Raw genomic sequence first — 27,621 nt, 5'->3', positions numbered from 1 at the left:
CCATTCATTTGGACACATATAGTCATTAGGTCCGATTTGGCTAAAATAACAATGAACGGTTATGGAGTTTTCTAAACTGGACAGTACTCTGACCAGAGAGCCTGTCATAATTGCAACCCATTAAATATTTATTAATGAACTATTTTGTATAATAATGAATTCTTTAATTTCGACTCATGCTTGTTAAGATATTGTGTTTATTTAGGCTTTATTAGAGAGATTAGTCCTGGTCGATAGAACGCTGTCATGTCAAGGAACGGTCCTGGAGTTTGCTTCTGGTCGGTAGAAGGCTGTCACGGGTGCGTCTGTATGTCTTCCACATCTAAACCAGAAATCGTCCGCCCTCTGGAAACATGCTGTCGAACTCCGGTCTGATGGATAAAAGATAAATAATAAAACGTCGTATTAAAACCACAAAGGAAATGCAGAGTCGGAAGACTATGCAAAGACGCAAATTGTAAACTTTCAATAAGGTTCATCAGTTTGAAAATATGTAATATTAACGTTTCACTTTATTCACTAACAATGTATGTACTAAACGTGTTGCAACGTTAAAAACCTAACCTAAAAAACTGATCAGAGACGAGGGGGGTACTAGTTAAGTCATCTGTATGGCCCACTTCTTACCTAAACGGGAGAGGGGGTTATATCTACACAGTACATTATGTATTGATAGTGCGTATAAACTCGTTTTATCGATAGGCGAAACGTCCCGGGTCGAATGACTTGATAAATTTACAATTTTGTCAAATCGTTGTACAGGGAAACAATACAAATCACTCACTTATAAGTAGCTTGACAAATGCACCAGTCGGCCTTGAAACGTTATGAAACGTGCGGGCATTGTTTTTGTATAAAGTTAATTTTAGATATATTACAAAATGCCGTACTTTAAGAACAGCGTTTAGGATTGCCACATCTTAATTGTTATTTAAGTGGAATCAAAGACACAATTTTCAGTTATGTTACTGTCTGTTAATTGTATCGATTATATGAACTCTTTATCTACACAAACATGTGTGACGGGAAGTAGATAGCAAAAATAAACTTAAAACAAGCAACAAGGACGTCTTGGTTATGTTAATTAGAACAAACGTTTCAACAACGTATTAGGAGATCGTACTATCACCTGAACCGACGTTGGTAGCTCCCCAGGCGTCAAAGAATAGATCGTGTGGGATGTTAACAGTTGGATCTGCAGGACATTTTGTTACATAAATCCAACATCCACCAGCAGCAGTTTTTCGTCGTCCTTAATAAAAGATACAGTGACCATGATGATGTGATATAGTGACATATAACGGTTTACACTTAATAATAGTGCTATATAAGATATATAGACTTGCCACTCTATTGTGACATATAATGGTTGACACTTAATATTAGTGCTATATAAGATATATAAACTTGCCACTCTATTGTGACATATAATGGTTTACACTTAATATTAGTGCAATATAAGATATATAGACTTGCCACCCTATTGTGACGTATAACGGTTTAAACTTAATATTAGTGCTATATAAGATATATAAACTTGCCACTCTATTGTAACATATAATGGTTTACACTTAATATTAGTGCAATATAAGATATATAGACGTGTCACTCTATAGTGACATATAATGGTTTACACTTAATATTAGTGCTATATAAGATATATAGACTTGCCACTCTATTGTGACATATAATGGTTTACACTTGGTATTAGTGCTATATAAGATATATAGACGTGTCACTCTATTGTGACATATAATGGTTTACACTTAATATTAGTGCTATAAATGATATATAGAGGTTTACACTTGGTATTAGTGCTATATAAGATATATAGACTTGCCACTCTATTGTGACATATAATGGTTTACACTTGATATTAGTGCTATATAAGATATATAGACTTGCCACTCTATTGTGACATATAATGGTTTACACTTGGTATTAGTGCTATATAAGATATATAGACTTGCCACTCTATTGTGACATATAATGGTTTACACTTGGTATTAGTGCTATATAAGATATATAGACTTGCCACTCTATTGTGACATATAATGGTTTACACTTGGTATTAGTGCTATATAAGATATATAGACTTGCCACTCTATTGTGACATATAATGGTTTACACTTGGTATTAGTGCTATATAAGATATATAGACTTGCCACTCTATTGTGACATATAATGGTTTACACTTGGTATTAGTGCTATATAAGATATATAGACTTGCCACTCTATTGTGACATATAATGGTTTACACTTGATATTAGTGCTATATAAGATATATAGACTTGCCACTCTATTGTGACATATAATGGTTTACACTTGGTATTAGTGCTATATAAGATATATAGACTTGCCACTCTATTGTGACATATAATGGTTTACACTTGGTATTAGTGCTATATAAGATATATAGACTTGCCACTCTATTGTGACATATAATGGTTTACACTTGGTATTAGTGCTATATAAGATATATAGACGTGCCACTCTATTGTGACATATAATGGTTTACACTTGGTATTAGTGCTATATAAGATATATAGACGTGCCACTCTATTGTGACATATAATGGTTTACACTTGGTATTAGTGCTATATAAGATATATAGACGTGCCACTCTATTGTGACATATAATGGTTTACACTTGGTATTAGTGCTATATAAGATATATAGACGTGCCACTCTATTGTGACATATAATGGTTTACACTTGGTATTAGTGCTATATAAGATATATAGACGTGCCACTCTATTGTGACATATAATGGTTTACACTTGGTATTAGTGCTATATAAGATATATAGACGTGCCACTCTATTGTGACATATAATGGTTTACACTTGGTATTAGTGCTATATAAGATATATAGACGTGTCACTCTATTGTGACATATAATGGTTTACACTTGGTATTAGTGCTATATAAGATATATAATCTTGCCACTCTATTGTGACGTATAATGATTTACACCTGGTATTATAAGTGCTATATACGATATATAGACTTGCCACACTATTGTGACGTATAACGGTTTATATTTGGTATTAGTTCTATATAAGATATTTACACTTGTCACCCTATTTACAGATATAACGTTTGACGCTATGTATTAGAAGTAGGCATGCATCTTGTTAGAGCGTCTCAACCGCCTTTTTTACAAAGACAAAATCAAAGTACTGTAAACCCTGAAGGAGGAGTTAGTCAGATATTTGGAAATGGAAAATAATGAAATGTAAAAGGTAAATTTTGAAAAAAAAGCAATTACAGATGCCAACACGATCATTGATAAGCATTCTAGAGTAAGTACTTATTTTTAAACTTGGAACTACTGACCATCAAAGTTACCCGCTTAACAAAAACTGAAACTTCATATCATTTTCAATTGGAATTGTCGCCAGGATGGCTGACAAAAACTCCCCGCTCCCCAATCCAGTCTGAAGCCCCCCCNCCCGAAAAATAACAACACTTTGTCAGGACCATGAGTTAATCATTTCCACAATGTTTCAGTTTAAGTTTGAAATAGTTTTTCAAAATCGCAGCAACGGCGGCCATATTGCATTTCTGATTTACCCGAAAAATAACAACACTTTTTCAGGACAATAAGTCGATCATCCCTACAAAGTTTCAGTTCAATCGGCCTAGCAGAACTTGACTTTAAGTTTGAAATAGTTTTTCAAAATGGCGGCCGCGGCGGCCATATTGGATTTCTGATCGACCCGAAAAATAACAACACTTGGTCAGGGAGATGTCAGTAAACTTCCCATGAAATATTAATGAAATCCCTTTGCCAGTATTTCAGCTTAAGTTGAAAATGTAAAATGTTAACGGACGACGACGGACGTAGACGGATAGCAATAGGTCACTTGAGCTAAAAGCTCATGATCAGGTGACCTAAAAATGCGCATGCGTAGCGTCATCCAAGGAGATTAACAAAAAAAACACTATTATACGTTCCTATTTTCGCAAAACCAATAGAAAATGGGTTGAGTTTACATCGTGATTGTTAAGAAGTGTAAACGACTAACCGAGGAGTAGGCCTTTGTTGTGTCATTGATAGTACTAGGACAGGCAACCAGCCTATTAAAAATGATGGCAAAATGTGAAAATAAACGAGGGCGCTTGCATAGCGTCACCCCATAATGTTATCCCAAATGTTCACAAAACACGTTTAGCAAATAAGCAGCATTAGCAAAATTTATTATATTTAACTTCAAAATTAAAAAACAATGCGTTACACTAGCACGTGTCAACAATAATGCGATAGAACGTCTTCTTTTCGCCTTCGGGCCTATTCCCGTAATCAGAATCGAATCATTGCCATATGGCTCATTTCGATGATGAAAACAGTCTAAAAAACAACTTCTTAGGACATATGCAATGATTATAGTTAGCGAAAGTAATGAAGCAGAGCAAAACTAATCTTCATAATGAAGTCGTTCAAGGTTTTTTGCAATCTTGTACGTAACTACTATCTCGCAGTTGTCTCCCTTCCAACAGTATTTTGTTTTATAATTTGACAACATTATCAGGATATTTACTATGAACGAAGTGCTAAAGTTGTCTCCATAGCATTTTCAGTAACGCAGGTTACCATCAGGCGTCGCAAATTCCGTATTTCCGCTGGAAGGAAATTACTGACATCACGTCCGATAGGTGATCTCAAAACGGCGGGCGTTCCGTATAAACCGAAACTAACTTTAATCAGTTACATACAACTACACAACGACTGGTTCGCCCATTGTCAGTATAATGTGACTGGTAGGGTGTCCTGCTGAGTGTCTTCGACAGCATGTTTCAGTGAGGTAGCACCATAATGTCGACATCAGTTCTGCGCTATCACAAGGAGACAAACAGGAACATATCGCAGCCTCCCTAAACACACAAACGCATACACTACACGCATGCATCTTGCACACAGGGGAGACCGTCCTTAATTGACCATAGCTGTTGGTAGGATGTTAAACAATACTAAACCAAACCAAACCAAACAACTACACAGGGGGCGTGGTCACATGAATGCATGGCGATACGATCAATCACGGTGTGTTTATTACCTGTTGGAAGATAAATGCTGGTGTAGGGGAAGGTTTCATCCGATCCGCAATACCTCCACTCTGCAAGAGCACGTGACAAACATGCGTTCTCGTCATGAGCAGCGTTCTGGTGTTGTTCAGCCCACTTGTCGCGTATAAAACCAACATGGTAAGATCCGTGCTTAGGACAGCCGTACTGGGCGAAGTAGCACCCGAATCCTCCCAGCGTCATGGCACCTAAGACATGGATCAAACGGTATAGTACAAAACCTTGCTCGTGGTCGAGTAATTGAGATATTTTATATAGACAAGGTTTTTGAAAATCGTCCACGTCGCCACTTTCAATAACAAAATTCGCTGCTCGATATATTTGACCTTCTCTGATTTAAATATCTACTTTGGTAAACGTTCTTGCCACTTTGAGCTTATTTTTTCTTGTGTCTAGTTAGATTGCAAATTTTTGAAACTAAATTATTAATTTTTAAAACTAAAGGTCGATATTTTACAACATGTGGTATAACCTGTAGGACCGTAGATGACGGAGAATTTTGATTGGCTGCCGCAGTGGGTCACCATATAGGGTACACGGTCCAGACACGCCGACTCGTTAATGCCTGTGTTCAGGTGTTTCTCGCCGTCTACGTCTCGCTGAAGGCCCGACGTGAACCCATGATCGTTTGGGCAGATTTCAACGTCAAACCAACAACCTACAAGTGCGATGCGATATAAATTTGATCAAAAATAAGGTAATTACTTGGAGTTCATAGACAGTATATTGTCCCATGAAAAATATGATTTCTCTCGAAATATAATTGCATTTTGTATTCAAACAATTATTAATGTAAATTTGGAAAAACAGGTGCCGTAAATGATTGCTAGTCTTGACAAGATGAACAAAAGTAGTCTCGTGCCTTGGTTAGGTGTGTTTTTGACGGTGTTCGCGTGTGAACCGTCCGGAAGGTATGACGTAATCGGAGTAAGTGCCGAGGGTGCATGTGTTGTACAAGGAGCAGGGACATCACGCTTTGTAGTGATGACGTCACGTCTGGAACCTGCAACTGTAAATGACCCAGTTAAGTGGTATAAAAGCAGGTATATATACAATGTTTACTTAATACAGCATGTACAGGGTGAATATAAATACACCGTGGACTATTGTAGTGAAAATTTGTTAAAACTAATTTATTTATTATTTTGTCAGATTATGATATTTTAATTCTGATACTTTTTAACTACAACAAATAGGAATAGCATTTCGAGCAATAAATAGTCCCCAATACCCGGACAAAACTATTTTATTAGGTTAGAGAGTACATGAGATGTGCTTGGACTAAAGATGGACCGACCGTAAACCCCACCGTACTACCGATGGTCCCCGGACAAATGTGTTTTCATTGGACATCTGCGATGTATGACGCATAAAAAGAGGAAATTTAATTATTTTGAAAACCAAACGTAAACAATTCTAATAAATCATTTGTGTAGTGAAATAAATTACCTGAGAGTATGTAGCAATGATGTACGAAAATACTTTATCCTTCTGTCGCTTCACCTTATATTTATACAGCTAATGTGTGTGGTTTTGAATGAAGTGAAAATAAAGTGCCGTACTGATTGGTCAATACTAAAAGCCATATCTTCACACTGTGACATATTCTATCAGGTTGATAGTATCCGATTTCTGACCGGAAAAAATGCATTTTATACTTATATTATTATCTACTTCCATGCTTTCTTAAAAAATGTAATGAAGAAATTAAAACATTATCACAGCTGTGAACCATCTTATCGCTCCTCGTTGTCTATGCTGGGGGTAATTTATGGCTCAATCGTTTTTCAAGTCGTGTGTTTATAGTATTGTCTTTTTTTTAATGTACCATGTCCTTTGTACATCGGACCGATCCCGCCCCTCGGGCCGACATCATGCAGAGGAACAGGGTCCGGAAAGTGGATGGATTGTGCAAATTTCGAGAGTGAACAGCGGGGTCGGAAGTCGGCCTGTGCGGGGTCAAAAAAGTCTGTCGGACCTGCAGCCTGTGAAAAAAGAAGACTTCAATGAAAGAATTAAAACCATCAAAAGCTTATGGATATACCAGAGGGTGAGTATACAAAGAACAAAACTCATTGTTCTACAGCGTCAACATAAGATATACCAAAGTGGCAACACTTAAAGTCATCCTATACTAAATCGCTCAAACTCAAAACCTAAATGTACTCCAACATCATAAACACATATCACAGCGTCAGCACACAAGGATAAAGTACACAAAATCGTCAAAACAAAATGTGCTCCAGCGTCATCATAAAAAATACCATTGCGTTAAGGACAAAATCAGAAGTGATTAAAATATACCAAAGCGTCACAGAAAAAGGACAAAAATTCAAACACACATCTTTACTACAACGTCAACAAAAACAACAGAAGTCATAGTGAATATGACAAACCCATACCAGAATTCGAAGTCGACACTAAAACAACATCAGGAAACGAGGGGACACCAAACAAAATGAAAGGCAACATTAGGGCCCCGAGGGAATACCAACACAAAATGAAAGGCGACATTAGGGCCCGAGGGGACACCAAAACAAAATGAAAGGTAACATCAGGAACCGAGGGGATACCAAAACAAAATAAAAGGCAACATCAGGGCCCGAGGGGACCCCAAAACAAAATGAAAGGCACCATCAGGAACCGAGGGGACAACATAACAAAAAGACATTATCAGGAACTAAAGGCAGAACAAAACGAAATGAAAGGCAACATTAGGGCCCGATGGGACACCAAAACAAAATGAAAGGCAACATCAAGAACCGAGGGGATAACATAACAAAATGGAAGACATTATCAGGAACTAAAGGCACAACAAAACGAAATGAAAGATAGCATCAGGAATCGATAGGACACTAATTTAAAACGAGAGACAACATCAGGACCGACGAGACACTAAAACAACTTGAAAGGCATCATCAGTACCCAAGGGACAATAGACAACCCAAAAAACCTTTCTTATAGGTTGCTTATAGATGTTGAAATCAGCTTCAATCCTTTGACAACTATCTATTTGAGGAAGAAATGTACTTATTATTTTACTGCCCCGATCCTGTTTTGAACCAGTAACCTGTCAAACCCTACTCTGTTATCAGAGGGTAATGTTATATCACTGATCATAATCTATGGAAACTTTAACGTACGAGAAATAAACAAGAAATACCTGGTGATTCATTGTGATATTAAACCAATGCGTGTTAGTGTACGATCCCACAAAGTCTGGGGCTGCCGAATTGTAGAAAATGTTCCTCGAAATTTCATTTCCTAAAGCAGAAATATTGTTTTAAAACATATGGATATTTTGAACGCAAAGCAGCTTCATGAATGTTTGAATGTCATAACAATGTTAAGGTAACGTTCGAATCAAGACACGTACATGTTGTATACATGTACAATGTAGTGGTAACATATGTTTTAAGTAATTAAGTGATACTGTCATATTGTACTTTAATGTAAATATGTATATATTCACAGTAACGCGTCTTTCATGGTAAATACACTATGGCATTCGTAAAGCACCTAGCTGCCGATTTGAATGGCTTAATATAAACAATGCATACCTCGTGGTTCGTCAGGTGCATTCGAGTCTATGACGGCTAGCTTGGGATAACGCTTGGCCCACAATGCACTCGTGTACGGCACAGCCTTGTAATGACAGATAGGTTTGTACATTCAGTGAAAGGAAGTGATATATCAGTACCAAACTCCTGTGATAACCAATCATTTATCTAATTAACAAATACGATCGGAATATCTGTGATATCCCACGGCAATGATAATCAGTGGTTAAGATAATTTAGCATATTGTATTTTTCATAAAAATCGTCAAAATTTAGTAACCGCTGTACTAAATACGTTAGTATATTTATCAGCCAAATTAAAGTTTCGCGATTTTAACTCGAACGTTTTAGCACAGATTCTGGACACTCGGCATATACAGTGTCAACTAGTCAAATGAATACTTTTTGACAGCATATTGAGCAACTACACTGTACAAGTACTTGTATTTTGTTAATCAAATCATAAACAAAAGTATTATATTGTGTTATTATATATATATTCAAACATCATTATTCTTTATATATATAAATCGTTACAACCATATGACGACATTACGATTTTGAAGTTTATTATCGCTCCTATCTTTACGCTTGTCATGATTCTGCGGCTCATTTTTTCGCAATCACGTTATCGACTCGAAAAATAGCGAAAATAACATTCCTGCGGAAACATCCTGATATATGGTATATCGGTGTTGTCAATGGCAATTGTACACGCGACTCTAAGGCTACTATTTGTTTAACTCGTGATCTTCGGATCATGTTTCCTGATCGTACTTACGTGCAGTTTTTTCTGTAACGGTTGTTCGTTACTGCTATGAGGAACTCCTCTAGAATCTACTTGCATGGACGACTTGGCTGCTTCGTAAAACACATTGTTTTGAATAATGTTGTCACGTCCGCCTCCTATGTTGACGTGTACGTCATTCTAAAGTCAAAAGAGCAAACAGGAAAACTCTGACAGATTCTCTGATTAAAATAATGTATTACTTTACATGTGTTTAGAGCCAAAAAATTACATCTTATAAAATGTAACTTTTTTTCTCTTATGAGGCATATATCCCCATATGTTTAAAGCATCTATAATAAACAGTGTCAAACAGTGCATGTGTAACAGGAGCGGGAAAATGCACGGCAAGACCGGGGTTCGAGCTCGGGACCTGAACTCTAGACGGACGCTTTACCAATTGAGCTACCTGGTCGCCGACGATCGACCCAGTCCGGTTCCGCTACACATGCATTAATACATCATTCGCAAGTGTCTGTCACCTATCGCAAGTTAACACTATGATCCGGTTAACAAAAGACAAAAAAACCCACAATAATTATCATTGCCAACTTACGTTATAGAATACATTGCTGTAAATGTTGACACTGGAATACTGATCGTCCAACATGACCCCCCGCACATCGGCCCCGGGGTGGAGGCGGAGGACATGATGCACGTGGTTGTATCGAACCACACACCCTCTCTGTTGACAACAACATACATACAATGATAAATGCTTTCTGGATATCGTCCTAAGGTTGTCCAGCTCATCATTAGTGGTGAGAATACGAAGATATGTGTATGATAGTTCAATATGGTGAACGTCATTAACAAGGGTATGGAAGAGATACTAGTCTCTGTTAACAACCTAAAATGAATTATTGCAATTGTACCTCACATATTTAAATTGATAACATATACGTTTGTATTTGAGTGCTAAAATGATCTTTTTAGCTGACAATATACGAAGACACATGAACATCAAACGTGAACTAAACTTTCATTTTGTATCCACAACGACGTACCTTTCTACAACAACTTTCATATTATGAGAGGAAAGTTACACTTTAAACATAATTCATGAATAAGCTCGAAAAAATAATGGATATCATGACGTCACAATGCAAGCTCAAATCACATATAAATACTACATGTATTTAATGCTACCTACCCCCGTCCAGTCACGCCCCGTGTGCAGTGCTCCACAATCGGTGGCGTTTTGACAGAGGTGGTGGACATGGTTATACTCCATCACGTGATCATTTCCCTGAATAAGCAAGCATATCGATGTCAAAGCAGATTAAAGGCACATATAGAAAGCAGTTCTTGTAACGCAACCACCACCCTTTTATCTACGGTATGTACTCGGTCACATTCATCTGACAAAGGACCAGTGCAGCGTATGTACACAAAGGTGTAAACAAGCCGTACTAGTCATCGAAACGTCATATAGAAACAATTATTGGTTGTGTTACAAGAATCTTTTCCTAGTTAATACATACCAACCTGAAGAAAATGTTTTAAAAATAGAAAGCAGTTTTTAGATCATGTATGACAATGACATTATCCTGCAATAAAGTGTTTCAGGGATCGTCCGGTAAAATATCACTAGAAGTACATATCTAAATTCATAATGTCGGCGCAGAAAGCCAAGCTCATTGCACCTTAGTACACATTCCTCCATTTTGGACTTATCGGAAGTACAACATTTGAAAAGAGAATTCATATACCAAGTGTTCCAAAACACATTTACAATTTAGGATACAACGAATTAATTGAAAAACGAAAGAACGAATGAAAGAAAGAAGGAAGGACAGAAGGAATGCATCTTAGGTAAACCGTTCCAGCAAAACTTCCTCCATAGACTTAAGCGACTTTGAAAAGTATATGGTAAACCTATTCTTAGTTCATAGTGTAAAGTGAGATCATGTGATAATGCTACATATATAACAGGGTTTGAATGATCGACCAATAACCACGATAGTGCCGATTCTATTTGATAGATCTTGGAATATTGCACTATAGTTTTTGGATATTATGCCTCGAAGAAGGCGGTTTGTGTAGATATAAAAACATGTTCAGATCAATTGGAAAATTAAAGAAAACATCAGGCGAATTACAAAGTAACTGCACCATATGATAAACAAACTACAGAAAACACGAGACCACGTTTATGAAACTTCAAATTAACGTAATACGAACGCTCCATCTGATGGCGGTGTACTGGCCGGTGTGTAGTTCGTTGTGCGCCATGTATATTCCTACGCCGTCGGCGCTGATAGCGTTGGACCCGACTGCTGTTTCCCTGCTGAAGCTGTGGATGATATTGTTATCCACCGATATCCGGGAGGGTGTTAATGTCGCTCTGATACCACCTTGAAGATACAGGCAAATTTGACATAAAAATTAAAAAGAAACGTCTTGAAACAAATAATTATGAAATGTATATCAAACAACCTGGATACGCTGCGGCGGACCTGTCGTGATACGGTATAAGGGGGTCATATACTCTCGCTCATCTATGACCAGGTGTTAAACAAATCGTAGCTGAATCGATTTGTCGATTTGATTTGTTATTTTGTTCATAATATAACAACTAATTGTACATACTATTTAATATCAAAGTTTTACTTTCTACACAATTAATGTACGTATTAAATGTGTCGCAACGTTTCAAGACCGACTTGTTCCTTTGTCAAGCTATGACTGAGTGAGCGATTTTTTTTACATGTATAACGATGTGACGGAATTGTATATTTTTCATGTCACTCAACCAGAGATGTTACACTGCATCAGCTAGGTTACAGGTAGGGTGTAGATCTAGCCCCCTCCCCTATTATGTTAGTATCGGTTCATGACTCAGGTGATGTCCCCCTCGTCTCTGGTCTTTTCCTAATTTTGGTAGCTTCTTTGATTTGTCTCGCTTTTTTGTTGTTCCCTTTCAATTATCTTTGCATTGTCCCAATCGACCATTTTGTATTGGGTGTTAGCGTGATCTGTTAATGCCGATTTATTGTACTGGGTGGCGCATGTTTTGCGTGTGGATCTGGTGAATGGTATGTTGCTCATTTTCTCTACGTCCTTTTGATGTTCCATCAATTGAGTACTAAATGTCCTTTCAGTTTCACCTATATATGACTGCTGACTTTTTTCATGGAATTTGTTGTACAACTCCTGTTTTAGCTAAAATGTCAGTCTTGTCTTTGGGGTACACCAGTAACTGTCTGAGGGTTGTCAAAGGTCTCATCGGGGTGCCGTAATGGTGTTTCCTCATCACCCGGGCAAACGCCTCAGATGGGACTTCACGTAGGGTATAGTGACCCAGTCTTTGCTCTTGATTTGACTCTCATTACATTTCTTCTGTCTCGGTTCTCATTACTTTTCCTCTGTCTCGGTTTTCTATTTTCTGTCTTTTCTTTTACCGCTCTTTTCACCTTGTTTATTGACCAGTCGGGGTGTCCAAACGGTCTTCCCCGAGTCTATCAACTTGCTCTGTGATGATCTTGTTGCATCCGTCGAGGATTGCACGTACAACTCCAAACTTTTGGTGTTGTGGATGGTGGGAATTGAAAGCCAAATATTTATCAGTGTGTGTCGGTTTGCAGTACACTAATAGTTTGATTGTGCTGTTTTCTTTGCGGACGATGAGCGTGTCCTAGAATGGTATGGTTCCTTCGTTTTCCTCCTCGTCGGTAAACTAAATGAAATTTGTTTTGTCCGATAGGTTCAGGTGATCTATTACGCCCTGCACTGCTCCCTTTTTTACTATTTCTAGGATGTCATCTACATGTACATATCGTTTCCAAATTTTTGGGGCCGCATTCCAAGGGTGCCGATCTAATGGCTGTCTGATCTAGGTATTCCATGGACAGATCCGCGACTATGGCGGACAGATCCGCGACTATGGGTGACACAGGACTTCCCATAGCAGTACCGTATTTATGTTGGTACACCTGACCTCTGAAAACGAAGTATGTCGTGTCCATGATAAATGTTAGTAGCTTTTAATCTCTCTCTGATGATATTGATGGCCGTTTGTACTGGTGTGTTGGTGAACAGTGAAACCACGTCGTGGGAGTTGAAAATGTCATGTTCTTCAATAATTACATTTTCCAAGTCAGATTATAAATGTTTGGCTAGATCTACACCATACCTGTAACCTAATTGATGCAGTGTGTTTACGCTCTCTATCGATAGGCGAAACGTCTCGGGTCAAGTGACATGAATAATATACAATTGTTTATGTAGAACTTAAAGTAAAACTTTGATATCACATATTTCCAAACTGATGAATCTTATTGAAGATAATTGTACATACGCTTATGTCGTATCCGAATCGACGTCAATTATATATTATTACTATCCTGGTTGTGCTACATTAACTATTCTACAATATATGTCAAATCAATTATTTCTTACTCTTACATTTTCCTTCCATTACCTCTTGACAGGAATCTATGTAGGAAGTGTGTTACCAATAAGATTCTTACCCGATACTTTGATACCACCATCCCCGTGGTGGACGTCACATCCGGTTATATTCACATTCAGGCAATTAAGACAGGAAATTCCGTACGAACCTAGAATAAGGGGGGATTATACAGTGTGAATATTTGACTCAAATACTGTCAACGAATTTGTAACACATAACATATTAATGGTACCTTATTTGGGAAGGGGGAATAGATAAGTAGTAATACTATCCCAAACATTTATATGGGTTGGTTGAGAAGAAGCCCGTAATCCATGTTGGTCTTACACAATTAAACGCTCACCAACGTTAGCTTAGGTGGTTGTGCGAAATTCAACTGACCATACGAATAGCCAGCTGTTTTGGCATACAAGAAGTAAAGAGATCGGATGACTCACCCTGACATGTTAGGCAAACTTTTCTCCTTTTTCTTTTGTATCACTCTGAGTTTCTAAGTTGATATATAGAGGATCTGTCATTCGTGTCCATGTCATATTTAATTTATTAAACATTTAATTCAATATAACATAAACACAAATGTAAAATTGTATTTCTCAAATAACATTCACAATTTGAAGAAAACACTTAAAACAGAATTATTAGTTATCAGCTGACTCTATATAGGTCAATAGCAAAGTACTCCGGTCATTGCATTGTCATTCCGCGCAGTGCAAAGTAGTTCCAGTTTCAAAAAAAACAAACCATTTTAAATGCGAGGAAATTAAAAATGGCAAAATAAACATTTACATTAACAATAATAGTAAATGCAGCATGTGGTATAGTAGATAAAAGTAGTACCTACAGTGGTGTAGGAATATGTTCCCACGGTTTCGACTAATCGCAGTAGATTTAGGTTTCCTTACACGTGTGTATTACCATAATTATGACATGGCCGTACGACATTGTAAATTAGGGCAGTTATGTGATAAACAAATCTACAAATTGTCTGACATATATGTGATGATGAGTTACCTGTATTCCGCACTTCCATCCTCTGGACAGTGATGTTTTGTCCATACCGTACAGAGATGCCATAGTGGCGACAGGCCTCCAGCGTGAACCCTTCAAATATCACGTTAGAAGTGTGGTCTAGACTAAAATAGATACGTTGAGATGAGTTAAGAGAATTTTCAGCTGTTTTGTAAACCCTTGAAACGTATTTTTCGTAAACACCACAGCCAATGTAGATTATATACACAAACAGATTTTAAATTTTGAAGTCAAACAAAATACTTAATGTGCATTGTTTGCAGGTGATAGAATATTGCGATTATTTTTCAATGTACAAGTATATATGTGGAATTGAGGAAATGACGTTCTAATGTTAAATAATTGTTTAAATATCTAATGAGATCGTTAAAAAATCATTTCAGTTTATCAGATATTTCCTTAAATGAAAAATGCTCGGACTTGTTTCATCAATCGATGAAATGGAATTTCATGCAAGACCCTATATAAATGTGTATACGGTACTATTAATGGCTAATCGTCTGCTGGATAACCGAATCACTCGGTAGTGAAGCGGACGTAAAACCTATCAATCAATCAATCAATCAATCAACTATTAACGGTTAAATGGACAATAGGTCTGAATATCGCGAGGAAGTTCTATCAATTTATATAAATGTTTAGCAGTAACTTACTTGAAGCAGTGCGCTAAGTCTGAGGCGTATATAACGTCATGTTGATCCAGACCTTCAGTTTGTGAGGGCGGCCACATGTAGAGTATCCCGGATGTCCTGTCGATGTAGTACTCACCCTGCACGTACAAACAGAAATACAATCATAAACACACAGATTCTAACTGATCGGTTATTTTTCATTGAAGGGGGCGAAGTTTATTTATAAGCGAAGCACGACTAAAAGAATTGCAAGTAATAATTACTGTTAAAGTTACATTTTATTTATAGAAAAAATAAAATCTAACGACCGACTAAACACCAGCCGATTTCACCCTTCACAGAGCTCTTCATGTCTATTTCCCTGTGAAGTATAACAGCAGCTTGTTCTTTAGTCGGTCGTTAGATCCTATTTGTTCTATACTTACCTACTTAACATGGACATTTAATCCTTTTTTGTTATATATACCTATTTTATTGACAAGAAAAAAACCTATTTTAGTTACATTTTATCTATATTATATTGAAAAGAAACAGTCACTGTTTTCGTTACAGTCTATAAATATGAAGTCGACAAGAAATAATGACTGTTTTATATACAACACGTATTGGTTTTGGGAAGAATTGTTATCTTGAAAAGTAGAAACTGTACATTTTGTTTCTCTTTGATACATTGGTTTTCGAGGACTGAAATGATAAACCTCCCGGTATAGTTAGTAATTCCTATTTAACGGTTAAAAAGATGCAAAATGATATATCATTCTTATATGTTTAAATAAAAAGATTAATGTCTACTTAGGTCGAAATTGATATTGATGAAATATGAAAGAAATTGATATTGTGGTTGTATAGTTATACCGTAACGTGTAACCATTACCAATGAAATGTAAAGCACAGCTTCGGTAGGTAATATATGATACATACCGGTTCGTCTAGTTTAGAGAGGGCGTTGATTATCCGAAAGTAGAGCTTAGGTAAAGTAACATTTGATATACCGGTTCGTCTAGTTAGAGAAGGCGTTGATTATCCGGAAGTAGAGCTTAGGTAAAGTAATATATGATACGAACCGGTTCTTGTTTTAGAGAAGGGGTTGATTATCCGGAAGTAAAACTTAAGTAAAGTAATATATGATACGTACTGGCTCGTCTAGTTCAGAGAGGGCGTTGATTATCCGGAAGTAGCCGCCTTGATCTTGATAACTGTATTGGTAATTCTGACCATAATGAAAATGACCTAGGTGGAATCAATGATGAAAATATACGGTAAAGTCATTTACAGAAAACAAAACTGTGGTTACAGAGGTAACATGTTGCATACGGTATGTGATTTGTAATGTAGACAATATTCAAGTGAACAAGTGATTGACCCGTATATAGTCCGTAAAGTGGAGGATGAGTCAGGGTAATGGTGTAGACATTATCACATTGTAATATATTTTCCCGTCCTCAGTCCGTAATGTGGAGGATGAGTCAGGGTAATGGTGTAGACATTATAACATTGTAATATATTTACCCGTCCTCAGTCCGTAAGGTAGAGGATGAGTCAGGGTAATGGTGTAGACATTATCACATTGTAATATATTTACCCGTCCTCAGTCCGTAATGTGGAGGATCAGTCAGGGTAATGGTGTAGACATTATAACATTGTAAGATATTTACCCGTCCTCAGTCCGTAATGCGGAGGATGAGTCAGGGTAATGGTGTAGACATTATCACATTGTAATATATTTACCCGTCCTCAGTCCGTAATGCGGAGGATGAGCCAGGGTAATGGTGTAGACATTATAACATTGTAATATATTTACCCGTCCTCAGTCCGTAAGGTGGAGGATGAGCCAGGGTAATGGTGTAGAAATTATAACATTGTAATATATTTACCAATCCGCAGTCCGTAAGGTGGAGGATGAGCCAGGGTAATTGTGTAGACATTATCACATTGTAATATATTTACCCGTCCTTAGTCCGTAAGGTGGAGGATGGGCCAGGGTAATGGTGTAGACATTATAACATTGTAATATATTTACCCGTCCTCAGTCCGTAATGTGGAGGATGAGTCAGGGTAATGGTGTAGACATTATAACATTGTAATATATTTACCAATCCTCAGTCCGTAAGGTGGAGGATGAGCCAGGGTAATTGTGTAGACATTATCACATTGTAATATGTTTACCCGTCGTCAGTCCGTAATGTGGAGGATGAGTCAGGGTAATGGTGTAGAAATTATAACATTGTAATATATTCAACAATCCGCAGTCCGTAAGGTGGAGAATGAGCCAGGGTAATTGTGTAGACATTATCACATTGTAATATATTTACCCGTCCTCAGTCCGTAATGTGGAGGATGAGCCAGGGTAATGGTGTAGAAATTATAACATTGTAATATATTTAACAATCCGCAGTCCGTAAGGTGGAGAATGAGCCAGGGTAATTGTGTAGACATTATCACATTGTAATATATTTACCCGTCCTCAGTCCGAAAGGTGGAGGATGAGCCAGGGTTATGGTGTGGACATTATAACATTGTAATATATTTACCCGCCGTCAGACCGTTAGGTGGAGGATGAGTCAGGGTAATGGGGTAGACGTTATAACATTGTAATATATTTACCCGTCCTCAGTCCGTAATGCGGAGGATGAGTCAGGGTAATGGTGTAGACGTTATAACATTGTAAGATATTTACCCGTCCTCAGTCCGTAAGGTGGAGGATGGGCCATGGTAATGGTGTAGACATTATAACATTGTAATATATCTACCCGTCGTCAGTCCGTAATGTGGAGGATGAGTCAGGGTTATGGTGTAGACGTTATAACATTGTAATATATTTGCCCGTCCTCAGTCCGTAAGGTGGAGGATGAGTCAGGGTTATGGTGTAGACGTTATAACATTGTAATATATTTACCCGTCCTCAGTCCGTAATGTTGAGGATGGGCCAGGGTAATGGTGTAGACATTATCACATTGTAATATATTTACCCGTCCTCAGTCCGAAAGGTGGAGGATGGGCCAGGGTTATGGTGTGGACATTATAAAATTGTAATATATTTACCCGTCGTCAGACCGTTAGGTGGAGGGTGGGCCAGGGTAATGGTGTGGACATTATAACATTGTAATATATTTACCCGTCGTCAGACCGTTAGGTGGAGGATGGGCCAGGGTAATGGTGTGGACATTATAACATTGTAATATATTTACCCGTCGTCAGACCGTTAGGTGGAGGATGAGTCAGGGTAATGGTGTAGACGTTATAACATTGTAATATATTTACCCGTCCTCAGTCCGTAAGGTGGAGGATGGGCCAGGGTAATGGTGTAGACATTATAACATTGTAATATATTTCCCCGTCCTCAGTCCGTAAGGTGGAGGATGAGTCAGGGTTATGGTGTAGACTTTATAACATTGTAATATATTTACCAGTCCTCAGTCCGTAAGGTGGAGGATGAGTCAGGGTTATGGTGTAGACATTATAACATTGTAATATATTTACCCGTCGTCAGTCCGTAAGGTGGAGGATGGGCCAGGGTTATGGTGTAGACATTATAACATTGTAATATATTTACCCGTCCTCAGTCCGTTAGGTGGAGGATGAGTCAGGGTAATGGTGTAGACTTTATAACATTGTAATATATTTACCCGTCCTCAGTCCGTAAGGTGGAGGATGAGTCAGGGTTATGGTGTAGACTTTATAACATTGTAATATATTTACCCGTCCTCAGTCCGAAAGGTGGAGGATGGGCCAGGGTAATGGTGTTGTTGGATGCCGTGATAGATTTTACTTTGATAGAGCGATCTGCCCAGCTCCAGTACCTTTATTGGATGATTAAACATAAAAATCCCAATTTGCAAAAAACTCAACTAGGACTAATGAGATCATAGCGTCAAAATACAAGGACAAAATATACCATAGCATCAAAAGACAAGGATATGACAAACAACATCGTTAATATATGGATATGATAAACTCAGGCAAAAACGCTAATGTCAAATGTATAATATAGGGTCGATACACAAGGAAAGGTCTATCGGATCACCAACACACAAGATACTGCAGTGTGAATATATGAATATATACCATATAAAATTACCATAGTTTCAACACACAACGACAACATTATCCTCGAAACTCCAGGGGTTACGCTCACTTTCGCTCTCTGCACCCCTGGCATATGTCATAGCAAACTTGAAGGCAAGCGGCTAACTATTTGATTAGTCTCAGGTGAAAGGTTATGTTACTTGTACGCGACTGAGAGATTCTTCTGATATACATCAAAGGATTAATCTAGTCTTCTTGTCTCATCCACGAGGTTGCGCACACTGAGGCTTCGAATTTGCCATGACATATTCCGGGGTTGCAGAGAGCGAAAGTGAACGTTACCCCTGCAGTATCGAGGATGCGACAACATGTACAATAACTTAAACTTACAAGGACACAGAGGCCGCAATGTCAACACATAAGTTCAAAAATGCATTCTATCGTCAAGTAATAAAGCTAAAACTAACGACAAAATCAAAACAAAATGATAAAATATAGTACAGCGTCAGCAAAATAGGACGATAAAACAAAATATAAAGAATGGTTAACGCACAATTGCGAAATGAAAGCTGTCATACGAAATGGAACTACTTGAAACAACCAGATGGTGTACGTCTCGTATATTCCTGTAACGAAAAGGTAACGTTTTGTCTTTTATACCATTAAAGCGTTCATTAACTATTTGTCATTAATACAAATGTGCGACAGAATTATTAACTTTAAACGATTTGCAGCAATATTAACATATATCAGCTTATTCACGACGACAATACGTACCAGAATCCATGAGCCCATAAGTCCGACTCCTGGCTCCAATGACTGGCTCTGTCCCCAGAGAAGGTGAAACTTGACCCAGTCTTACCGTCCACAAGTGATGCAATATTGATATAGCCTTGACCCTAAATAAGGACGAAATAATAAAGAAGTTTGGACAAAACATATATTAAAACTGGAAGATAATAAGCTCTCTCCAAAAATAAACGTTCATATTAAACCTCATAGTAGTTGCATTGACTAAACAGAGAAATTACATGTACACTTCTGTTTGACTATTTCTGTCCTTTGGAATCATCCATGTCATGTAGTATAAATTTGCTACAGGACTTCCATCACAAATGGACTGATGACGTCTATTCATAAATGTGTGCATTCCAATATTAGTGAATGCTTAAGAAAACGAGACTGTTTACAGTTTTCAGATTAGTTTGGTTTCTGTTTTTTGCTCATTTGGTTTTCATATGAACTTCCGTCTTGCAAAAAACGCAAGTGTGAGATGAATAATGATAAAAAAGGTTAGCCCGCGACAACTGAAATATAAAAAAAAATCTTGATACATGTAACAATAAACCAGTAGATGACTTTTATAATTCATAGCGGAGTGATCAGTTCACAACAAAAATGTGTTAAAATACTTAAAGTTTGAATTAGAACAAATTATAACCCTAGAAAACATAAATACGAAAGTCATGAAATGAATTTGTGGTCCAAACGCGACACAGACACAATAGGTTTAACAATGTCTATTCTTCGTTTCAAAATGATTTTGTTTTTATAATATAAATTATGGTTAATAATCGTTTTTTATTAGCTATTCTAAATACGCTTCTTATTTTATCACTGGTTGACATAGAAACTTATTAAGTTGTTGATTACCAAAAAAAGAGTTCATACATTTTTACATGAAAAGACGCATGCACAAGGTTTTGCCACAAAGGGATTGCACTGATCTAACCATGACAGAATCAAACGTTTTCTTATAAGCCCGACTTTTCGGGTGATGCATTCTTATCAAACGGGGATGAAACTTTAAACAACTATCAACTTGGCAGTCATTGATTTTGAACCAAATGACACGAATGCTGGCTCGTCAAAAATCGTGCAATACAGTTGCCAGGGCAAATGATCAAAAGTTTGAGACAAGGCATAGAGAGTTTATGTTTCACAACAAAAACAAATCCTCACTCCGATCATGTCTACATCACAAACAAAGCACTGAGTAGCGCACTCTTCCGTTAAATCATCCTGAGTTACAATCAGCCGTTGTCCCACGCCCTGTCGTAAGGTCACACACATACAACTCTATCACGCGTTCATCAGCCACGGTTTCCTCAATTTCTGACGACATGGCAAATAGCGAGACTATTGTAGCATCTTCCAACTGTATTCAGGTTTCCATGCAATCAACAGATAAATTCACGTCTGGATTCTTCGTCAATTCGAACTTTTCCCACTGAACAATCAAATTCCAAAAGCAACAACAATACCTCAGTGGAATGCCCTCCCTCCTTACTTGGCCACTAGTGCTACACTATCTTCCTTTAAATCAGCAATCAACTCTTGTACATATAACTAATCTTTTTACCCCCAAGCCATGCAATTCCTATCATAACTTGCATAATCTTCATTTTGTTGAAGTAGGCAAGAAACCAGTAGAACAAGAACTTACTCCTTCGTGGAGGGCAAGGTCGGATTGCCGTGTTGACTGTATTTATCCATGCGAGAAATTTTATTCGAGGTAAAAATAAAAACAATGTTATATCTAATTTCAGCTAAGATAATTAGATATTGATAATTAAAATCGCCCTATATACATGTCGTACGCAATTGTACATGTATTGATAATATTGTTCAATAAGTTTTATTTTTAACTTTCAAAGTACGATTTTGTTTGCCAATCACCACACCACAACTCCTGTTCCATATATTGAACAGATTTGTGTGTACTGTCGATAAGGCAGGAATTTTGAATTGTAAATATAACATGTAAGTTAAAAAAACACTTAAAAGACGGAGAAAACGTAAATTTAAGTATTGACCGTTTTTTTGTATGGCATTTATAATCTATTTGAACGACATTGCTTTGCAGGCAAATTTATTATTTGGTTGCTTGCAAAACTGTGTCATTCAAATAGATCAGAGCAATGGAAATTAGTCCATGAAGTTACCATTTATACACTAGTAGATGATTCAGTCACAACAATGTTTTGACAGTTCAGGTTGTTGTAATAAAATATATTCACATTATGTGTATAACGCCTTGCGCATGAAGTTTATGTAAGGAACAAAACGCACACTTACCTCGTTCGGCCATCTGGCCATCCTTAATGGGGCGCCATTGTAAAATATCTCCATGGGAGCGGTGCGATCCTTGTAGAATCCGTAGTCGGATAGGTCCCATAGATGGGACAGACCAGCGTCCGACAGACGAGCTGCAACTACCTGAGTCGAGATTAGGAAAGATGAATAAATCAGTTAGAATATAACCAACTTAAGTATGTAGAGAAATACGTATTACATTACCTATACAGACTCTATCGAAATGTCTGTACCAAGTCCAGGAATTCAAAAAAGGTTAATGCTGGAGATAATATTGCGCTTCACGAACATACATTTGTATCACAAATCAACAACTTAGGTTTGTCACCGAAACTTAGTGGGTTATTAAGGATTAACTTGAATATATTTTTCATGTAATGGAGATATAACACAAATAATCGGAGTGTACTCTAAATAAACCGCGAAGCGGTTTATGATGAGAGTACACTCCGGTTTTTTTGTGTTATAGCTCCATAACATGAAAACTATATTCAAGTTAATCCTTATGATTCAATCTTCTATACACAATCCATGTGGATATCCACTTTTATTGATGGATTCTTTTCTCTTAGAAATTATTGCGCTGCTGAATCAGCCAATCAAAAGCGACGTTACAAACGGCGACGTCATTTTTTTACGTTATGGGGTGATAAAAAAAGCCAATGAAAATGCTTGTTACAAGCAAGATTAAATTATTAATAATTGAATTGTTCTTCTCTTTACGTTTAAATTGCTTAGTAATATGTTTTTGAATGTATATCAGTCAAACATTTATGCATATCTATTCTCCTGTATGTGCCTTGTTCTAGAAACAGGAAGTAATGAAATTAAAAAATATTAGTCGAACAAAGTCCAACAAAGTTACATTCACTGAACCATACAACCAATTCGACCATTCAGGAGACATCAGCTGTACCTAATGTTTAACAAAGTTAATATATGTAGCGAAGTTACAGTGATTCCAACGGTCCCACACTGCCTATGTGTATGCCTGAACAGGAAAAGTCGTGTATTAGGTGCTGGTCACAAGGGAGAAACGTATGTATATTGTTCATCAATTTCGAGTCGGGAAACGCGGATAAATTGTCATTGTCATTGGTATTTCTGACAAGTCTGATACGGCCTTAAAACGACGATAATAAAAGAACCAAAATACGTTTAAATGTACCTGCGTTTCAGTAGTATGTTCAGTTAGTTAAAAGGAAACTTACTTTGTTCCGTGCTTCGTTTTGAAGGTGGCGGAGGATACCAGAATCAGTGACATGTTTAAATAACGACGTAGGCAATCTTTTCCCGCCTGTCTAATGACAAAAAGAAAAAGTGAAAAAAAAACCTCAATGAAATACAGAGTTAGCATATCAATTGCATATCTGGTATATACATGTCAATTTTCATTCCACAAGACGATTTTTTTTTGTGTGCGGAATTTCTTTTGTTGTTGAACGGAGACAGGATCATGTGAATCACTGCTCTGCAGATTCACAGTTGGACGTTTCTTCACGAACCTGGTAAGCATTACAGTGTTAAAGATTGAGAATACGTACCAGGAATCATCAACCTGTAGATTTGATTATCCTGTTATAATATCAACTTTGATACCTACCACGTGCACTTCACTGTTACCATTGGCCCGGATGGTCACCTTCCTCGCGTCACTGTGACGTATGTTAACAGTTGACGTCAGGTCATGATATCCTTGCATAAGTTCTATAAATACATCTGCAGGAGGAACATTAAATGTTTTAATGTCTTTTGTACAAATTTGATATAATATCTATCAATGTGAGGGTTGAGACCATTGTGACGTCATAATTATATCACTGCACATTGCTGGCCGGTGCTAATTATTGGCTGTTACATTGATTATAATCACCTCAACTTGTTAAAAAATAGATGAACCTGAACTTTGTGTAATTATGAATAATGTTCAAATTTATGTAACTATGATTTTAATAGCATAGTGAAGAAATCGAAAAATGCGCCTAAACTTAAAATATATATTTGACGGAGTACAGCCATATTACTCGTGCATTATTACTAGTGTGAAACCGAGATAACTATAACACATGTATTATTAGATTACTCACTTTTTCCTGTGACGTCTGGATGAGAGAGACGTGAAATGGCGGCCTGAATAGTCTTTAATGCGTGGCCTACGTCCCGTCTGTAACAGTTTACAGGTTATATGTCATTGACACGGGTAATGGACGTGCAGCATTTTTACCAAAGTGGTACATCCTGTTACCACTATATCGTGTATCTGACTCAGTTCGAAATACATTCAAAATGCATACATGCTGCTGGACATTAATAGTACATTTCTTCTGTAGTCAATATGTATTCAGACCCCTATCACTAATGTATTCAGACCCCTACTATTAAATATGTATTCAGACTCCTATCACATATGTACTCAGACCCCTATCACAAATGTATTCAGACCCTATCACTAATGTATTCAGACCCCTATCAAATATGCATTCAGACCCTTACTATTAAATATGTATTCAGACCCCTATCACAAATGTATTCAGACCCCTATCACATATGTATTCAGACCCCTATCATATATATATTCATACCCCTATCACAAATGTATTCAGACCCCTACTATTAAATATTTATTCAGACCCCTATCAAATATGTATTCAGACCCCTATCACAAATGTATTCAGACCCCTATCAAATATGTATTCAGACCCCTATCAAAAATGTATTCAGACCCCTATCAAATATGCATTCAGACCCCTACTATTAAATATGTATTCAGACCCCTATCACATATGTATTCATACCCCTATCACAAATGTATTCAGACCCCTATCACATATGTATTCAGACCCCTATCACAAATGTATTCAGACCCTACTATTTAATATTTATTCAGACCCCTATCAAATATGTATTCAGACCCCTATCACTAATGTATTCAGACCCCTATCACAAATGTATTCAGACCCCTATCACTAATGTATTCAGACCCCTATCAAATATGCATTCAGACCCCTACTATTAAATATGTATTTAGACCTCTATCATATATGTATTCAGACCCCTATCACATATGTATTCAGACCCCTATCACTAATGTATTCAGACCCTTATCACAAATGTATTCAGACCCCTATCACATATGTATTCAGCCCCCTATCACAAATGTATTCAGACCCCTATCAAATATATATTTAGACCCCTATCACTAATGTATTCAGACCCCTATCACATATGTATTTAGACCCCTATCACTAATGTATTCAGACCCCTATCACCAATGTATTCAGACCCCTATCAAATATATATTTAGACCCCTATCACTAATGTATTCAGACCCCTATCACATATGTATTTAGACCCCTATCACATATGTATCAAGACCCCTATCAAATATGTATTCAGACCCCTATCACCAATGTATTCAGACCCCTATCAAATATGCATTCAGACCCTTACTATTAAATATGTATTCAGACCCCTATCACAAGTGTATTCAGACCCCTATCAAATATGCATTCAGACCCTTACTACTAAATATGTATTCAGACCCCTATCACTAATGTATTCAGACCCTTATCACAAATGTATTCAGACCCCTATCACATATGTATTCAGACCCCTATCAGAAATATATTCCGACCCCTATCACATATGTATTCAGACCCTTATCACAAATGTATTCAGACCCCTATCACATATGTATTCAGACCCCTATCACTAATGTATTCAGACCCCTATCACATATGTATTTAGACCCCTATCACATATGTATCAAGACCCCTATCAAATATGTATTCAGACCCCTATCACTAATGTATTCAGACCCCTATCAAATATGCATTCAGACCCTTACTATTAAATATGTATTCAGACCCCTATCACAAATGTATTCAGACCCCTATCAAATATGCATTCAGACCCTTACTACTAAATATGTATTCAGACCCCTATCACATATGTATTCAGACCCTTATCACAAATGTATTCAGACCCCTATCACATATGTATTCAGACCCCTATCACATATGTATTCAGACCCCTATCACATATATATTCAGACCCCTATCACATATATATTCAGACCCCTATCACATATGTATTCAGACCCCTATCACAAATGTATTCAGACCCCTATCACACATGTATTTAGACCCCTATCACTAATGTATTCAGACCCCTATCACTAATGTATTCAGACCCCTATCACATATGTATTTAGACCCCTATCACTAATGTATTCAGACCCCTATCACATATGTATTCAGACCCCTATCACATATGAGTTCGAACTCTCTACCATGCATGTATTTGTAAGCTGCTGTGAACCACTGATTGACCCATGAGGACTACTCATACAGTGCTTTGATGCCTATATCTGTGAATATGACCTAGCCATACCTTATGTGGCAAATTGTTCACCTTAGCATTTTATAAAAAAAAAACAACAACAACAAGGCACACTTATGTGCATCATCAAAAACACCAATCTTCATATGCTACAAGGAAATAGAGTTTCCCGTTGAGATTATAAAGGCGACCAAAAGAATCTTCTTTGAAATATATGAAATATACATTAAAGGATTTTGCAAGTCGTAGCTATATGTTGTGATAAGCTACTAAAATGTCAGCCTCATATAAGAAACAAAAGCATGTTTGAGTATACAAACAGTCTGTTGGATGATCAGCTCACCTAATTCAGAAAAAGGTATTGTCAAGCAGAATTCAACGAAAGTAATTCGATTAATCACCCCTTAAACTGACCGTGTGTTGATTGGTTGAAATGTCAGTTCAGTGGTACAATATCATTACTTTGTCGTAATATACTACTAGCTCGACTACTTACCCTGAGTTCTGGTCACTGCCGGAGACACTCACGTACAGATGCACGCTTTCCAAATCAGGCATAAGAAAACCAGAAATTCCAAGGGAAAAGGCGATTAAGCTTATTGCCACATGCAGTCTGGCCATGTTTATTCGTGGCATTGTACTTATTGCC

The 27,621-nt window shown here is 37.2% G+C and overlaps 1 protein-coding gene across 1 annotated transcript; it reads right to left on the bottom strand.

Moving 5' to 3' along the window:
- Window positions 1-142: 142 nt before the first annotated feature.
- LOC110463125 lies at window positions 143-27,621 on the bottom strand. The gene is made up of 23 exons (XM_021517488.1): window positions 27,469-27,621; window positions 24,719-24,795; window positions 24,235-24,350; window positions 23,843-23,932; window positions 22,614-22,754; window positions 20,313-20,434; window positions 19,209-19,309; window positions 16,645-16,739; window positions 15,531-15,646; window positions 14,860-14,981; window positions 13,907-13,996; window positions 11,619-11,791; window positions 10,588-10,683; window positions 9,991-10,119; window positions 9,429-9,575; window positions 8,648-8,732; window positions 8,251-8,351; window positions 6,916-7,072; window positions 5,950-6,096; window positions 5,560-5,745; window positions 5,060-5,275; window positions 1,130-1,252; window positions 143-371 (listed from the first exon to the last, which is right to left on the bottom strand). The coding sequence occupies exons 1-23, from the start codon at window positions 27,606-27,608 to the stop codon at window positions 250-252; spliced, it is 2,892 nt and encodes a 963-aa protein (XP_021373163.1). The 5' UTR covers window positions 27,609-27,621; the 3' UTR covers window positions 143-249.

This window comes from Mizuhopecten yessoensis, unplaced genomic scaffold (assembly GCF_002113885.1).
Source record: "Mizuhopecten yessoensis strain PY_sf001 unplaced genomic scaffold, ASM211388v2 scaffold10867, whole genome shotgun sequence".
Lineage (NCBI taxonomy): Eukaryota > Metazoa > Mollusca > Bivalvia > Pectinida > Pectinidae > Mizuhopecten > Mizuhopecten yessoensis.
The sequence above is the reverse complement of the archived record's forward strand: the minus strand, read 5'-3'. Positions and strand labels throughout refer to the sequence as shown.

Excerpts from the sequence above, each read along its gene's own strand:
- LOC110463125 (XM_021517488.1), bottom strand. The coding sequence starts at position 27,608 with ATGCCACGAATAAACATGGCCAGACTGCATGTGGCAATAAGCTTAATC. Across the intron at positions 6,097-6,915 it reads TCCGATGTACAAAGGACATG|TTGCAGGTTCCAGACGTGAC; the intron begins GTACATTAAAAA and ends GGTCATTTACAG. Across the intron at positions 5,746-5,949 it reads CAAAAACACACCTAACCAAG|GTTGTTGGTTTGACGTTGAA; the intron begins GCACGAGACTAC and ends TCGCACTTGTAG.